The sequence below is a fragment of the Zootoca vivipara genome, chromosome 7, assembly GCF_965207765.1.
Source record: "Zootoca vivipara chromosome 7, rZooViv2.hap1.1, whole genome shotgun sequence".
NCBI classification, from domain to species: domain Eukaryota; kingdom Metazoa; phylum Chordata; class Lepidosauria; order Squamata; family Lacertidae; genus Zootoca; species Zootoca vivipara.
The window spans coordinates 68,356,084-68,373,442 of record NC_142590.1 but is presented as its reverse complement, the minus strand read 5'-3'; the positions used below and the strand labels follow the sequence as shown (position 1 = coordinate 68,373,442).

General features: G+C 47.8%; 2 protein-coding genes across 2 annotated transcripts in view; both read right to left on the bottom strand.

The window, feature by feature from the left end:
- MAP1LC3A (microtubule associated protein 1 light chain 3 alpha) overlaps positions 1–4,476 on the bottom strand; it is a 43,735-nt gene extending 39,259 nt beyond the window's left edge. Inside the window, exon 1 of the mRNA XM_035122112.3 lies at positions 4,156–4,476. Within this exon, the coding sequence (XP_034978003.2) occupies positions 4,156–4,195 (40 nt within the window). The 5' untranslated portion in view covers positions 4,196–4,476. The remainder of the gene's footprint in view (positions 1–4,155) is intronic.
- A 2,362-nt stretch (positions 4,477–6,838) lies between these two features.
- Positions 6,839–14,768, bottom strand: DYNLRB1 (dynein light chain roadblock-type 1). The gene is made up of 4 exons (XM_035123929.3): positions 14,713–14,768; positions 11,747–11,822; positions 9,399–9,566; positions 6,839–7,225 (listed from the first exon to the last, which is right to left on the bottom strand). The coding sequence occupies exons 1-4, from the start codon at positions 14,713–14,715 to the stop codon at positions 7,182–7,184; spliced, it is 291 nt and encodes a 96-aa protein (XP_034979820.1). The 5' UTR covers positions 14,716–14,768; the 3' UTR covers positions 6,839–7,181.
- Positions 14,769–17,359: the final 2,591 nt, after the last annotated feature.

Sequence of the window (17,359 nt, the reverse complement as noted above, 5' to 3'; positions counted from 1 at the left end):
TAGATAAATTCATGGAGGGTCCTCAGTGGCTACTAATCATGATAACTAATTGAAACCTCCATGTACAAAAAAAGGCTGTATCTCTCTCTGGATGCTTGAGACAAAGGGGAAGACTGTTTTCTTCTTCAAGCTAGCCACTGCAGAAAATAAGATTCTGGACTAGATATAACTTTGCTCTGATCCAGCTGGACTCTTCCCATGTTATTTTGTGGGTGTGCACTAAAAGGGCATTTTGGATAGTCAAGAGAATAATGATTAACCACCGTTGCAATCATAGTCTTTCCCAGCTATAAACTTTTTTACAAAACAGTTTAAGGGAAGGCACTATCTTAGGAGTTGAATGGATACATAACAATAGAACAATGCTTTTTCTAAAAAGAACAAATCTACATTTGAAAACACTCTCCAAGCTGGCATCTGAAATAAGAAATCTTGTTTATATGACAAAGGTGTTTTTAACTAAGGCATAATCCTTTGAAATAAAAGAAAATAATGCAACAGTATTTCAGCAAACTTAACACAGCAATCCTAGATACATATACGGTAAGTCTAATTGAATGCCAAAATAGGGTTGGAGGTGGATGACTAGAAAATACTTGATAATCTGATAAGCATCTATTCACTTGCAGACATAGCCAGGGGACACAAGGGCCTTGACAGCTGATTTGAGTAAAAAATGGACAGGGTCAATATTTATGATAGGAGAAAACTATTGATGAGTCACTGGCATTTTCTTGGAGGAAACACAAACCTGCCTGGTAAACATTCTTAAAGAGTATCATTCTGAAGCACCAGGACCTGCTTATGGTGAAAAACTCCAAAAGCATTCACTTAGCAAGCTGTCATTTTAACACCCAGGCTGCCATAGATGAAGAGCAGTGCTCTTGGACAAGATCCCTCCTCTTCAGGGAGGGGGGACTTTGCGGGCGGGACCCGCTCTGCACCGAGCAGGGGGGCGTGTTCGGCCCCCTGCTCCACCTATACCTGCTGCCGTGCTCAGCATAGCTGCCAAGTTATCCCTTATTTTAAGGGATTTTCCCTTATGCTGAATAGGCTTCCTCGCAAGAAAAGGGAAAACTTGGCAGCTATGGTGCTCAGGGCCCTGGCTGGCCAATAGGGCCAGCTTGTGGGCGGGGTTACCTGCTTCAAAAGAGCGCGGCACCCTCCAGATCTCCCCTTTTCGCTGCTGTTCCTCATCGGATCTCCCGCCCACCCTCCCTTTAGGTCTTCCATTAAGGTGTTCGCTTTGACCTTGCTATGGACTTCGGTTGGTCGCCTTTGGTTGCCCAAGGGGCCTGGTAGGAGTTTTTTATCCAATTGGCACCGGCCTCTTGGTTTTTTCGCCTACCTCATAGCAATTTGTCACAACTTCTTCAGTATTTGGCCGTAGGCATTGGAATATGGAGTCGTCTGGTGTGTTCGAGGACTGGTTGTGGCCATCATCCAACCCTCCTCTTATAGGGGTATCCCCTTAAGGGATCTGGTGGTCGTGGATCCCGTCCGATGCCCTGCTGGTGGCTAGGGCCATGGCACGACCCCCGGTGACACCAGGGGGAGCTTTCAGTTGTATTTGCATCAACAGGCTCCTTCCTCGGGGTGTTAACCTGATATGAACCCCCTGCTGAGCGGGGTGGAGTCACGCTTGCAGCGAGTCCAATGCCTAAGCCAATACCTCTCACTTGCTCTAACCAATAAAGTTGTGGCCTTATTTTACCCATTAACTCAAATACCATGTGTCACTGTGTCTTTATTTCTTGCGGGGGGCGGGTCCTCGAACCGCAACTGCAATTCATCACAATTGGGATGTGCTGGAGAACTTCTCTGTGGGCTCACTTCAGTACTCTGAACTAGTTTTGTAAGTTATGCCTGTGTTCTTGTTTTACATAAAATATTTTGTTTTCCCACCACCCAGTGGCCAAATTGGAATGTACTGGAAGAGAAACAGAATGAAAACAGATGAATCAGAGATGGGAATTTTGGGGAGAAATGAGATCCTGTGCATCACACTCTTCCCCTGATGACAACAGATCCTGCTCATCCTCCCAGGCTTCTGAATTGCCACCAGATTTTGTCCATATGTTAATCTTTAGCTTACACAATTGATAAGGACTAGAAACTTCCCTTATTTTTTTTTAAATGAACTATTATGTCCAAGAGAGGAATAAGTGTCCAGTGCTGTACTTATTTGTCCTCTCTGAAAGGCATTGGCAGAATACAACAACTAACAACAAAGTCCAACTGTTGGAGAAGTATAAACATCAACAACATACAGATCTAAATCTAATCTAAATCTAATACAGATCTAAATCTAATCCTTAATTAAGGATTAATGACTGTCAGTCTGAAGACAATTTAACAAGTGAGAAGGTAGCTATTCTGGAATTTATTTTACATTTTCTGAAAGTACTTTTAGGGCAGCAGACGGGCCAAAAACAGGAAAGCTTAATATTTCTCAGGAGCCCTTTAGCTGCCCTTGATCAGAACAGGATGCTGGTTTCACATGGAAGACCAACTAAATATACATTGCACCTATTCCAAATCATCGCTCACCACAGGCAGCTGCCCAGTTCTAACCATAGGGGAAGCAAGTCATAGACTATTGTCCCTCCTTTCAGCTTCTACAGTGGGTTTTTTATGTTTGTGTGTGTATTCTTAGAGGGAAAATAATCTGGAGACCCTAGATATCTACAGACACAGCAGATTACCCAAAGCCACACTCCCTGCTCCATTAATCAAAACAGAAGTATGACAAGTGGGAATACTGTGGGCATAACAAGCGCTTCGAATCTCGGGGGCGGGACCACGCTGGATGCCTTGGATCCCATTGGAGGCAGCAAATATTTCCACCAAGTGGGAGTGAAATGGCTCTCTTCCAGCGGAGCTCCTCTTTCAACCGCACATTTGGCTCTTTCGAGGGCTGGGGGTTTCTCTGGCACAGGGACTTGGCTTTCCAGCTCCGTGTTCCAAGCCCCCATCATTGCAGAGGCTGGACCACATGAACATCCCCCCCCTTTCCATTTGTAGGCATTACATCACCACTAGGGTTCGGCTGGGCTGCTGCAGCTGCTAATTACCTCGGGCTTCCTTCCTGCCTCCTTGCCCTGCCTGGCTCAGCAGCAGGAAACTTGAACGATCAAGCAAAACAAAGAGAGTCACCTGGCTGCCTACAGCTCCCAGAGTCGCCCAAAGCGCATTTATCTCCAGGTCTGGGTTGAAGATACACAAAGACAGGGAGGGATTTCCCCCCCCCCCAAAGGGGCGGAACCTGCAGCAATTTGGGCACCGAGTTTCAAGTTGCTTTTAGAAGGTGGGGTTGGGGGGGGCAAGGCAGGTTTTCGAGGGGGGCAGGATGAGCTGCCCCTGCCATTATACGGACTGCTCAGTTCTTTCACTCACGCACCCCAAACCATGGAAAAGACCCCCACAAAACGGGTGGGGAAAAGTGGGAAGATGCCAGAAGCAAAGCAGTCCGTCCCAGTAAAGGGTGTTGAGTCACCCAGCACACCCCACCAAAGTTTCCTTAACGAGGGAGGGGTGGGGGAATCTTTATGAAAATACCTTAGGTTTGGATGACCGAAGGGCACATTTTGGAGAGGACGGACATTAGAGGTGATCACCTGCCCTTGGGTTTTTAGGCACTTCTCATTCGCACACCCCAAACAGGTACGAGTTAAAAGTCTTGCCCTAGATTGAGAGAGGCAGGTGAGCTGGAGGGAGCCGAAATCTGAATAATCTTGGGGAGGAGGCACCCCAAGGGGGTGTGAGCACGGCTCCCTCTCCAGCTCTTAGCCCACTGCGCCCTCTCCAATAGCATAAGGAACCCTGGAGGCGGAGAAAAGGGAAGCACCCTGGATGGAAAAAACAAGAGAGAAGAAAACAAGGACATTAAGCTCCTCCGCTTAATTCCGCGGCAGCGTTAATGCAGAGCAGCGAAAAGGGCTCCTTGGGCGGCGCGGGGGGGGGGGCGCCGAACCTTTGCGCCCTCCAAACCTCCGCCCCCCCAACCTGTGCTCCCCAAAACGCCAGGGTAGGTGGGACGGCGTCGATAAGCTCCCCCTCTACCCACCCCCACCCCGCTTCCAACCCCCCCCCAGTTGTCCCAGCCTGCCGCCCCTGGGCCTGGGAGCCGAGCGTTTTACCGACGTAGGAACTTACAGAAGCTCCGCCGCTGCTTGAAAGGCCGGTCCGAAGGCATCTCGGCCGGGGATGGAAGGGGTGTGAGCCAAGAGCGCCGCGACTCAGCAGGGACAGTGGGATCTTCCCTGGGCTCCAAAGACCCCGGCTGGAGAGGGACGCGGCCGAGCTCCCCACAGCCGCCTCTGGCTGCCGGAGGACGCCTCCTATTTAAGTCCTCGAAGGGGGGCACGTCGGGCAGCAGGTGCCTCGCGGGCAGCTCGAAACAGCCGACTGTCACTGCTGCTGCTGCTTCTGCTTCGTCGTCGCTGCCGCCGGCTGGGCGATCCTCCGCGCTTCCCGGAGCTGGCAAGGCAGCGGTGACTTCACCAGCAGCCTCCTTAAAGGGGAGGTGCGCGGCCCCGCCCCTTCTGCAGTGCGGCCTCCTTGCCAGGGGCGCAACGCAGCCGGAGCCGGCAGCCCTCGGCGCTCTTTCCGCTCCAGACGCCCTGGCGAGGAGGCTGGGCTTCGCGGGGAAGGGAACAATGCAGGCGCGGGGAAGGGCGAGGAGGAGCATGCACAGAGTGCTCCTTCCTCGGGCTCATGTTTTCAGTTGGTGCAGGCCCCGCTGCGGAGGGAGCCTCGGGTCCCTCTTTTAAACTAAGGAGAGGCCCGTTCATGCAAGACTTAACCTCGGATTTTACACACCCCCTTCCTTTCAGGCTCTGATAAACCACAGGAATAAACCAAAGCAGAAAGCCTCAAATCGCCTTCAGAGCAATCCAAGGGGCCTTTTCCCCTTCTATTGATGATATAGCCATAGTGATGCCATGAACCCAGTAAAATGCCGCTGAACATGTACAGAGTGCTGTCTTCCTACTGAATAATCCAAGCAGAATAAACTAATTATGTGAACAGGAATTCTGGGTCAGAAGGAGCTTTGAGGTTGGGCAGGGTCTCATATTTATATTTTTATGAGCAGGTACCCAAAAGTGGTGTACTACCCTCACCCCCCACTCCCCATTTTATCCTCCCTACATCTCTCTGATGTAGGTTAGGCGGTCTGGAGAGATCCTGACTACTTGGCCAAAGTCAGTCAATGAGCTTCATGGCTAAGAAATCCAGCATGGCTCCTTGTGGAATTTCCAGCAGCACCAGCTCCCATTGCAGGATCTCAAAAACCTATAGGCCTCTCCACCTCTAAACGCAACTATGGTAGTCTCCTGCTTCTCTCTCTCTCTCTCTCTCTTAATTATAAGGGCCAGTTCTACTGCAGCAGGGGTTGGGACTTTAAGTCCCTAGCACCAAATCTATTTGGACCTCAGGAATCTCCCCAGGCCACAACCTGCTTCACACCCACTTTGAGTGGTTTTACCTGGTTGAAATGCATCCTCGAACTCTGATAATGCCTGGATATAGAAAAGAGCTGAGTACACAAAGAAACCAGCCTACTGTACAATTGTAAAATTTACATGCATTGCACCCAGTGGCCATCACTACCTCCTGTGGAAGTGAGTTCCATGGTTTATGTCAGGGGTAGGCAACCTAAGGCCCGTGGGCCGGATGTGGCCCAATCACCTTCTCAATCCGGCCCGCGGAGGGTCCAGGAATCAGCATGTTTTTACATGAGTAGAATGTGTCCTTTTATTTACAATGCATCTCTGGGTTATTTGTGGGGCCTGCCTGGTGTTTTTACATGAGTAGAATGTGTGCTTTTATTTAAAATGCATTTCTGGGTTATTTGTGGGTTATAGGAATGCATTCATTTCCCCCAAAAAATATAGTCCGGCTCACCACATGGTCCTAGGGACGGTGGACCGGCCCATGGCTGAAAAAGGTTGCTGACCCCTGGTTTATGTGCTGTTTGAAAAAGTACTGTCCTGAATCTTCCAACATTAAGCTTCATAAGTTCTAGTATTATATATTTAATATTATGAAAAAGGAGAAAACTTTTTTTCTATCCGTTTTCTCCATGTCATGCATAATTTTACAAACTTCTATCATGTCACCTCTTCCTCGCCTTTTCTCTATACTTGTTGTTTAGTCGTGTCCGACTCTTCGTGACCCCATGGACCAGAGCACGCCAGGCACTCCTGTCTTCCACTGCCTCCCGCAGTTTGGTCAAACTCATGTTGGTAGCTTCAAGAACACTGTCCAACCATCTCGTCTTCTGTTGTCTCCTTCTCCTTGTGCCCTCAATCTTTCCCAGCATCAGGGTCTTTTCCAGGGAATCTTCTCTTCTCATGAGGTGGCCAAAGTACTGGAGCCTCAGCTTCAGGATCTGTCATTCCAGTGAGCACTCAGGGTTGATTTCCTTCAGGATGGAAAGGTTTGATCTTCTTGTAGTCCATGGGACTCTCAAGAGTTTCCTCCAGCACCATAAACTCTAAAGGATGGAAAGGTTTGATCTTCTTGTAGTCCATGGGACTCTCAAGAGTTTCCTCCAGCACCATAAACTCTAAACTAAAAAGGCCCAAATGCTGCAACCTTTCTGAGAGTCGCTCCATCCACTTAACAATTTGGTTGCCCTTTTCTGAACCTTCTTCAACTCTCCCAATATCCTTTTAGAGGTGAGGCAACCAGAACCGTACACAAATTTCCAAATTGAGTCACTCAAATGCTCAGGAATACCGTGACAGCGTGGGTGATTTCAAGATAAGACTTCCAATTTTTGTATTAAAAACCTCAAGGCTACTGAAATCTTTAAAAATGAAAGGTCACAGTCCAGGGTTCTTCCATTCTTTTAATCCGTTTCAGAAGAAACAGCATCTTCCAAATTTAAATAAGTGTCAAATAGGATGCAAAAGAAAAACTAATTTATGATTAGAAATGTTTCAGACAACAGTCCTGTACAATTATATTTTCTGGAAAAAACCTTTGACACTTAAGTTAGCCTGATTTCATTGCTTTTGTTCTTCATCTATATGAAGATACTCATTGAATACATTTAACAGAATCTCTCTTAGACTTATTAATGTGGCACAAACAATTAATTTCTAACAGCTTTTTTGGACGTTAAATAAAAATACATTTAAGTATAAGGAACTGAAGGTCATTTTGAGCGGATTTCACTCCGTTGGATTCTGAACGACAATCAGGAAATAGTCCTTATCTGCAAGGAAATAAAAGAGGGATTTTTAAAAAAATTGTTAGTGCTAATTTAATCACATGCATTCTAGGCTCGGTTACACATAGAACACTGTAGGAGTGGAAGTCTCACTTCTAGACCAAGCCCTTCACAACTGGCCAGCAGCACCTAGACCAGGGGTGTCAAACTCAAATTCATTGGGGGCCGCATCAGCAGTTTGGTCACCCTCAAAGGGCCGGTTGTGTCTGTAGGACTATGTGTCCACTCTTTATCATAAATTATTGTCACTGCATTCAATTATTACTGTTTTTTGTAATAAGGTAAGCTCATTCCCTCCCCCACGCGGATCACATTCCTGCGTCGTGGCGCGCGTGTGGGAGGGGATGTAAACGAGGGAAATTTGAACAAAAGGTGGGGATCGATGGCTTCCGGGGGGGGGGGTCTCAACTAAACCTTCGGCAGGAAGGAGAAAGCCACTGCTGGGATTAAAAACCTGCAGATGGAAAGAGGGCTTCCCTCTCCCGCCCTGCGCACACCCAAACCCCACTAGGCAGGATGCCACACGCTGCAACCCACCCCATGCTTTGGAGAGGGGCAGGAACATGCGGTGCAGCGCCAACTCCCTGCTTTGCTTTTGCATCCTCCCTCCTCAGCGCCAAAGTCCCTTCCCCTCGCGCTGAGGGAGGGCAGCGGATTTCCCGAGGAGGAAGGCGGCGGCAGCCCCAGCGGACGTGCATCTTCGCCTCAGAGCTGCTCTTCCCCCCACCCGCACTGTTGTCGTCTTCGCCGCCGCCTCTCCCTACCGGGACTGCAGGCAGAGGAGGCTTGAAAACCTCCCCCCCAAAAAAATCCCCTCCCACCTACTCAAACCACGAGGCGACTCCATCTGGAGCCCTACATCACGAGGGGCTGAGAGGAGGAGGTGGCAGAGCGGGAAGAGCAGGAACCCGTGCCTTCGTCGCCGCCTCCCTCCCAGCCGCCCCCCGGGGAGCAGCTCCGCCGGAACTGAGATGCCAAAGGGCGGCTCGGGGGTGGGGGGCAGAGCAAAAGCCAGGCACCCTCCCGAGTGTCTATGAGGAGAAAACGGGGGAAGAGGGAAGAGAAACCCGGCTCCATCAAGAGAGCGACTGTTGCGCTTCGCCTACTTCCCCCTCAGGCTCACTCCGCGTCCCTTTTGCCCGCTCGCTCGCCCACCTCCTGGATGCAGCCGAGGAGAGGAAGGGAAGCGATGGGCGGCGGCTCCCCAGTGCCGCCTCACTCACTCTCGGAGACAACAGCAAAGCCCGTCAAAAAAAAAAATCCAGCGCTGCTCCGTCCCGGCACCAACTTTGCCGGCGGCGCCTGTAGGGCTTTCCTACCTCCTCGGCGGGCTTCCTCCTCCTCCTCCTGCATCTCACTTCCCTGCCTGGCCGCTGTGCCACCGCCTCCCTCAGCCTCATTCGAAATTGAAATTCCCTGGCCAAGGCCGTCAGCGCGGCTCCAGCGCCCCGGCCTCCGCCTGCAGCCCCGCCCCCGGTTTTGACCCTCGGCCAATCACAGGCTCCAGAACTACTGTTAGTGGATATTGTCGGCGGCGGCTACGCGGGCCACATGATGAGGTCTGGCAGCCCGGATTAGGCCCCCGGGCCTTGTGTTTGACACCCGTGACCTAGAACATCTTAGATACCAGGGGTGGCCAACTCTCAAGAGACTGTGATCTACTTTCAGAATTAAAAACTGGCAGTGATCTGCCCCCGTTTTGGGGGGGGGGTCAGCTCAAAGTTGTTGAGCTTTTTTGGGAAAGGAAAGCCCATTTTTGGGGGGTTCAGCTCAAAGGTGGAGGAGAAAAGATTGGGGGGGAGTTCAGTTTTTTTGGAAGGGGTTTAAAGGCAAGATCGCTATGGATCAAAACAGCACAGACAAAGCTCTATCTTCCCTTTCAGAGATCATACAACAATGGAGGACGGGGCAAGGGGGCGTGGCAGGAGTCAGCAACGCTAAGGAAAGGGAGCCAGAGATCAATCGCGATCTACCAATCTGGATAGGAGACACATCTAAAACTCTCTCACCACTAATTAGAACCCACACTTTTCTGTATTTCCTTTATAGGAGTATAAGATAAAAGAGTGTGTCCCATATAAAAGTTTAAATTTAGAGATAATGAAATTCCACTTCGGCGTCCAAATGTTTAAAGAAGAGCTTTCCCTGTTCATTTTACCTGGTGCAACCATGATTTCATTTTTCCTGGAGCGAATCCGCAAGAACGTGAGGTCATTCTGGGGATCGATATCTCGCACAGTCCCCCTCGCCTTCATTATTAAGTTGTGCATTAAGCCTGCATACTGCACTGTGGTGGGGTTATCCATGGTGCTTTTGATGGGGATGCCTGCAGGGTGCAAAATGATTCTGTGGTTACTTTAGGCTAAGACACGGCTTGATATGAGAAACTTAGGAGTGGGAAATGGCTAACCAGCCCTGTATGCGGAAGGCCTGTACAAGGACTTCCGCTTGTGCCTACCATGTGACAGCAGTGAAGAAAGCTTACTTCTTTGCCACCACTGCATCCGCAAGTAGCCGTATGGCAAAGCTTTTCTGAGTGGCGAATGGGCTTTTGTCATCTGGCCAAGACAGTATTGCTCTGACATCCTCCTTTGCAATTCACTTTTAAGGGGCAGAAACCACTCGTATTCAAACAAAATTGGGTACCGCAGTTACCTCAAGTCCAACGGAAGTGCCTAGAACACTGCATCTTCCATCTATACTGAATCAGTTTAGATTATTGCAGCCTGAGGATGTGGTCAAGCTGCTTGAAGCAGTGCAGCTGATCACCTGCCCGCTTGGTTTCTTAGAGCTAGCCATCTTAGAGCCATCTGCCCTGAAGAAGATGGTGGTATGGTGGGTCACCTCCTTAAGAAGTCCTCCCCTTGGCCAAGAAGTGTTAAACAACTATCAACCCAGTGGCAGATCTCCCCTTTTGGGACAAAGCGCTCAAGAAGGTGGCAGCAGTCCAGCTTCAGGCATGCTTGGAGGAAGCTGATTACATGGAACCATTCCAGTCAGGCTTCAGGCCTGGTCATGGCACTGAAACTGCCTTGGTCGCCCCAATTGCTGATGTTTGGTGGAAGGAAGAAGCGGGCAGTGTGATCCTGCGCATTCTCCTCCATCTCTCGGCCACTTTCGATACTGTTGATCACAGTATCCTTCTGGAGTTTCTCGTGGAAGTAAGGGTTGGGGGAACCGTGCTTCGTAAATCTGATGACACACCTATTTACCCTGGCTTTTGACACTGGAGATGTATATTTTCAGGACCCACCTTATTTTTTATGATTATAAGTTGTTTTTTAATGTTGTGTTTTCATTGTTGTAACCTGCTCTGGGATCTTACAGTAAAGGGGAGGTAATTATGGCGAAGTTCTCCACCACTGTTAATAGGGCCTTGCGGATCACAAGTAACATTTTAGGAACAGGCACACAGGCAGACATTCAGCAGCATTACACCATCCCAATTTGTAGAGGAAGACACAAAATTAATTGGCTATAAGCACTGCTAAATTCATTATCAAAGCAGCACATTCTTAAAGATATGTACTATGCCTTTTGATTTCACTGGGACTTTTTTGTTGTTGTTTAGTCATTTAGTCGTGTCCGACTCTTCGTGACCCCATGGACCAGAGCACGCCAGGCACTCCTGTCTTCCACTGCCTCCCGCAGTTTGGTCAAACTCATGTTCGTAGCTTCGAGAACACTGTCCAACCATCTTGTCCTCTGTCGTTCCCTTCTCCTAGTGCCCTCAATCTTTCCCAACATCAGGGTCTTTTCCAGGGAGTCTTCTCTTCTCATGAGGTGGCCAGAGTATTGGAGCCTCAGCTTCAGGATCTGTCCTTCCAGTGAGCACTCAGGGCTGATTTCCTTCAGAATGGATAGGTTTGATCTTCTTGCAGTCCATGGGACTCTCAAGAGGCTCCTCCAGCACCATTGTTCAAAATCATCAATTCTTCGGCGATCAGCCTTCTTTATGGTCCAGCTCTCACTTATACGCACCTTCACTGGGACTTACTCCCATATAAACATGCATAGGATTGTAGCCTTAGCATCACAGCAGACATTTCTAACAGGCAAGTGGGTTTCTCTAACCCAAGTGTGTTATGTAGCCCATGGAAAACTGTCTGGCTCCTAGAATTCTCCCCAGACTGTACAACCCTTTCCCAAGCCACACCCCTCACTGGCTCCATTCCACACCTTGAATATTTTTGCCTGGCGAGAATGTATCCCTGAGTTCTGATAATGCATCTTCCTTGCCTGGATGAGGGCTAAAGAAACCAGTATACTGTGCAAAGGTAAAATATACATTCATTGCTGCACCCACTTTTCCCTCTGGCCCCATTCATCACAGCATGTGGCAGTTCACGTATACCTAATAAAACAAAAACAAACTAATAGCCCCCTCCCACACAAGAACATTGATTATTACATTTATTGCACAAACAGGATAAATTTAGTATGTCAATAGAGCATCAGGGCCTTAAAAAGTGACTTTCGCCAACAACAATCATAATTGCACAATACCTTCTGAATTAACTATAATGATTCCTTGGACCCCCTTTTGACTCTGAATTCGCTTAAGGGTTTCTTCTACCTCAGCCTGGAAGAAAAAGAAAGTATGCAAGCATATCTTGAAAGATGCAATTTGTTTTCCAATAATGCTGTGTAATAAGACATCTGGAAAGAGTGGAGGGGTAAGAGGATTCAGAGAGATACTTCTCGTGCTCCAAGCACAAAAGCACAGCTCTCTCCAGCACCACCATATCATCAAAGTCTGCTTAAGCTTTTCTTAAGGCCACAATTTTCCTCCCATCATCTGGCAATAAATCCTGGGAAGCCAGAAACTGGTTCCGCTTATCCGTTTCAGTGGCTTTGCTTATCAGGCTCAGACGTTACACAAGGCAGTAAGATGATGGGGTGAAATCCTGGCGCATCTTGCACAGAAGTCTCCCCCTCTCATGTTACAACAAAGGCTTCTTCATACATCACTTCCTATATGGAAATCATCTTTATGCTGGAAAATATCTTGCAGAATGCAACCTGGGAAACAGTGCAAATATTTAAATGCTGCTATGGCAAGCCAAGACGTGTCATTTAAAAGGTTTCATGGTTCAACAGCAATGGCATGTAGACAATTCTAAGAGGTAGGTTAAAGTCAGAAACAGACTGGCTCAAGGTCACCCAGTGAACTTCGTAACTAAGTGGGGAATTGAACTCTGGTTTCCCAGGCCCTGGTCATACAAACACACATCCCCACATACAGTATATATTTACATGCTCTTTTTGTTTTGTTTAGGCATGTCTACCTAGATAAGGATTTTTATTACACATAAAAGTGCTGAATTTGCCCATATCTTAGTAAGTTTTCTGTTTCCTTGCTTTTAAAGTTTGATTTTGCTTTTTTAAAAATATGCATGCTTTATTGTTTTGTCTAAATTACTTAGAGAGTTATATAAACCTGCAGATAATTTTGCCTAGACAAGGACAGACCTATTATTAGGGAGACTACTTCATCTTTGCAGCCAGGAGGGCCATGACCACAACCACATGGAGAGGCGCCAATGGTTAAGGAAACAAGTAAAGTGGCCTGGAGCAATCAAAATCCAGAGCACAAAATCCAAACTAGACAAGTCCTGACCATGATCAAATAAAAAATGTTTAGTTCTATATGCAATCTGAATATGTGCTAACAGACCCTTTGCCCCATGCTCAACCATAAAATGAGGTTATATATATTTCAAACTTCTGCAAACCTGGCAGGGAAGGGGGAGAGGGTTCCCTGCGGAGGCTGATGCTTCCACTCTTCTTTGTCAGTTTTGGCTACAATGCTAGCAGCATTCAGCTCATGAGTTTGCTATTATAGTGGAAATGATAGGGGAACACAAGGTTCAATATAATACTTCCAAAAATATGATGTGCCCACACTTGAAATACCATATTTACATGAATCTAATGCTCACCTTTTTTAGCCAAATTATGTTGCGGAAATTAAGGTGTGCATTAGATTTCATGGCACATTTACATTTGCCAGCAATTTTGTTTTGTTTTTTTCAAAGTTCTGAACATTGAGGTGTGCATTAGATTTGATGGCACATTAGACTCGAGTAATGGAACTGTAAAAGTATGACCAGTGGCTGCCTGGATGGCTGACTGCTTGGGAAGGACATGTTGACAGTCTTGGACTTCTCCATGATGGAGAAAAGGTGGACTATAAATGCAAATATATATGCACCATGGAACACCCATGCATTACTATTGCCTTCTATATACATGACCAAAAGGCAATAGTAATGCAATACTGTGTATTTCTGTATTCGGTGTGCTTATTCTATATGATTTATGCTGTATTTATGATGCTCTATTATGTTCTGTCGTTTGTAAGCTGCTTTGGGATTCATCTGAATGAAAAGCGGCACAGAAATATAATAAATTAATCAATTCAAGAACATATGACGAGCTCTACTGGATCAGGAACCAATGACCTATAGTTCAGCATACTGATCTCATAGTGGTCAATGAGATGTCTCAACGGGAAGCCTGAAAATAAACCTGAGCACTCAGGACTCTCAACACTTGTGATTCCCAGCAACTGGCATTCAGAAGCATACTGCCTCTGACAGGACAGGAAGAACATACCTGCTGCTGCTAGTAGGCCATGGATAGGGTCTTTTAAGTTTAGTTGTACTGTGCACAGGACTTAGGAAGCAACCCACATGCATCATCTTACAAATAGTTTTGGGTGCCAACAACATGCCTTGGAGAGACCTTTTGACGGAAAGGAGAGCTAAAGTGATTTTAATAAAATAATATATACATGCAGCAGTCCCGAATCTATACATTTTGCAGCATTCTATACAAAGTACACTGAAGGGCCAAATGTAGTGCAGGGGCAAAAGTCCTGGGTTTGGACACCAGGAGCCACAAACGCAGACCCCGCTCTGCCAACGAATACAACACAACAGAAAGCCACTCTGACAGCAGACCCTGCACCATTGTGGTGTTGGGGGGGAAATGAGCTCCTTCGGGGGGGGGGGGAATAAAAAAATGTATCAAGCAGAAATGCATGCAGGTGAGAGCGTTGCGCATCATGATCAGTGCGCCTGTTCTCATATGGGACCAGAAAGATGGTCACATCACGGAGATGGGGATGATGCTGTAAACAATGCAAGAAGCCCCGAAACCCGCATGCCAAGAGGACGGCCATAGAAATGCACGCGATCAGAGAGAAGCTGAACAGCAAAAGAAAAGTGCTGATGAATGCAGTGGGCCCTTCAGCCACATCCTTTGACCCCGGAGCCCGTGGCGCGCAGGAGCTGGCCGGGTGTGGCACATATCACAAGGCGGCAGCGGAGTCTGCGCTGGGCTTTTCCAAAGAGCTGCCCAGGAAGTCTCCACTGGTCACCCGAAACTCACCCAGGAAGTCTCCTCTTTTCTGCGACGGGGCAGAATTCGGCAGAAGCAGACCGCCCGCCCCCCCTCCCTTCACTCACCATTTTGCAGAGGAGGGATATCAACGCCTTCCCTGGGAGGTACCCTCAAGCTGGCACCAGAACCCCGTCACAGAGAGCGCGCGCGCCTGCGCCCCAGTCTCACCCCGCAGGGCGAGCCGCGTCTTTAGCCAATCGTTAGAGAGGGAGGGCGGGTTCCCAAGTTTAGGGACCGGGTGTCATTTCCTACACCGCCCTCTTGTAGGAAAACATTATGTGGGGGTGGAGGGAAAGGGCGGCTATGAATCGTTGCTTTGGAAGGCTCTCCATAAACACAGAACGGGTATTTGCAACTCCGCGTATATGAAATAGGAAAATGCGTAATGCTGGACGGCCCAGCAGCTCAAACAGAGGCGTCGGTGGCATAAGCTGTTCCTTCAAGGGGAAGAAAACTGAGCGTGATTTCAGAGCTGAGACCCAGGTTCAAATCTCTACTCGTTTGAAGCCCACTTGGGGACACTCGCTCTACTCGCGGTGGCTAAAATAGGAATTGAATGGGGAAAGAGTTTGCTACCTGGGTCCTTCTGGGGTGTGTGTGTGTACTGTAGAAGTATGAGAAAGAAAGAAAGAAGTAATTTAGTGTTTGAACATAAGATTGGCTTAAAAGAGAAAAAGCATTATGGAACATTTTCAAAGCACGCTTAAAAGCAGGTGGGGTGGGGTGGAGTGGAGAGGGCGCTTGACAAATTTCGCCTGGGAGAGAGTCTTGATGCCACTGCCGAAGGGGCTGGCTTCTGGTATTCAAAACCATCCAAGTTTGAATCGAGATGACCCAGCAGGAAGATTGTCTTAAAATGTAGGTTCATATTAACAAACGCAGTCCTTGCGAAAACCAGGCCCCAAATCGTTTAAGTGATATGTGACACTTCAGCTGTCATTGGGCTGCTGGGATTGAAGGGACACAAGACTTTAGGGAGGGATGCAGGTTACCCAACCCTGGATTAGGGCTTGAGAAAGACCAATACCAACCCCTTAAATTGATCCAGGAAACAAACTGGTACAAGTGGTTTTCTTAATTGAGAGAGGGCTGATAAGAGTTCTGCAAACCACCCACCCTCATTCTCACTCAAATTGCTGCTTAGCTACAGGCCACAGGGTTAAGGACAAGGTTGGGTGGCAGGGAATGGTAACATCCCCATGTACATGGTTCTGTACCTAGAAATCCCCACAAAGCTTACTGGTATCACCAGCAGCAGCAGGGGAGCAGCAGCGGCTAGCACAACTGCAGAGCAGGTAAACTTTTGCTATTTCTCCCTGATCTGTTTGCTGCTGCTCTCCGTGCAAGTAAGTGGGCAGCCACTGGACAGGCTCCCACCCTACTGATTTGCAATAGCTGGCCTGGACACCAGGCTTCTAGCTGGGGTGGGAAGATCAAATATAAATCCAAACAAATCACAAGGTTGACACAGCTCTGGATTAGGGTGTGTGTTGGTGAGGTTTTGTTTTGTTTCATCTGCTGGTTAGGGGTGGAAGTATGATTTTTGTTTCACTTTTAGTGCATTGCCAAAGTTTCCTATCACAATTATAGGGGTTTGTGTGGTTTTTAGCACGCCGTATGAGACCCAGGTGGCGCTGTGGGTTAAACCACTGAGCCTAGGGCTTGCTGATCAGAAGGTCGGCGGGTCGAATCCCTGTGACGGGGTGAGCTCCTGTTGCTTGGTCCCAGCTCCTGCCAACCTAGCAGTTCGAAAGCACGTCAAAATGCAAGTAGATAAATAGGAACCGCTACAGCGGGAAGGTAAACAGCATTTCCATGTGCTGCTCTGGTTTGCCAAAAGCGGCTTTGTCATGCTGGCCACATGACCTGGAAGCTATACGCTGGCTCCCTCGGCCAATAATGTGAGATGAGTGCGCAACCCCCAGAGTCGGTCACAACTGGACTTAATGGTCAGGAGTCCCTTTACCTATGAGATGTTCATGTTTTGTATCAATTCTCTCCTATGATATAATGTATTTATGTGTATTACCTTTCCATGCAGGCCACTTGAAAGCCTTTTAAAAAACAAGCGACTATAACGTTTTAATAAATAACCATGCTTAGCCTCATTCTGTAAATGTGTTGTTTCACATGAGATCTTGCTTCCTCATTAACTCCTCTGAGTTTTAAAAGCACAACATGCTATTTTAGTGCATGGATGGCTAACCTGTGGACTTCTAGAAATGGCTGTGCTCCAGCTCCCATCATCCCTGGCTGTGCTGAATGGGGCTGCTGGGAGTTTGAGCCCAACAAAATCTAAAAGGCCCTAGGATAGTCACCCCTGATTTAGCAGAGGGCACACAACGGTGCCGGCTGTTTGGCACTATTCAAGTGCTATTCTGCCATCTGGTGACTTGGCCAGGAAATACATGTAACAGAAAAATTCCAGACAAATGTCTCTTCCAACTCTATGATTCTATGATTCTATGAAATGTCACTGCAGTTACCTGCAGACTAGCACTTGCAGTAATGTAGAAGTTTTGGATATGGGAAATCCATCAATGTAAATGGGTTTCCTCAGTTGGATGCAACACTTTGATCCATTTGTGATCAACGACACTGAGAGCATAACATACGCAAAAGCTTTTGTCATCAAAACAGGAAGCCTATGGTTGATGTGTGACAATATTTCCTGGTACTGTACTGGTTTGTTACTGACAGTGAAATCACAAT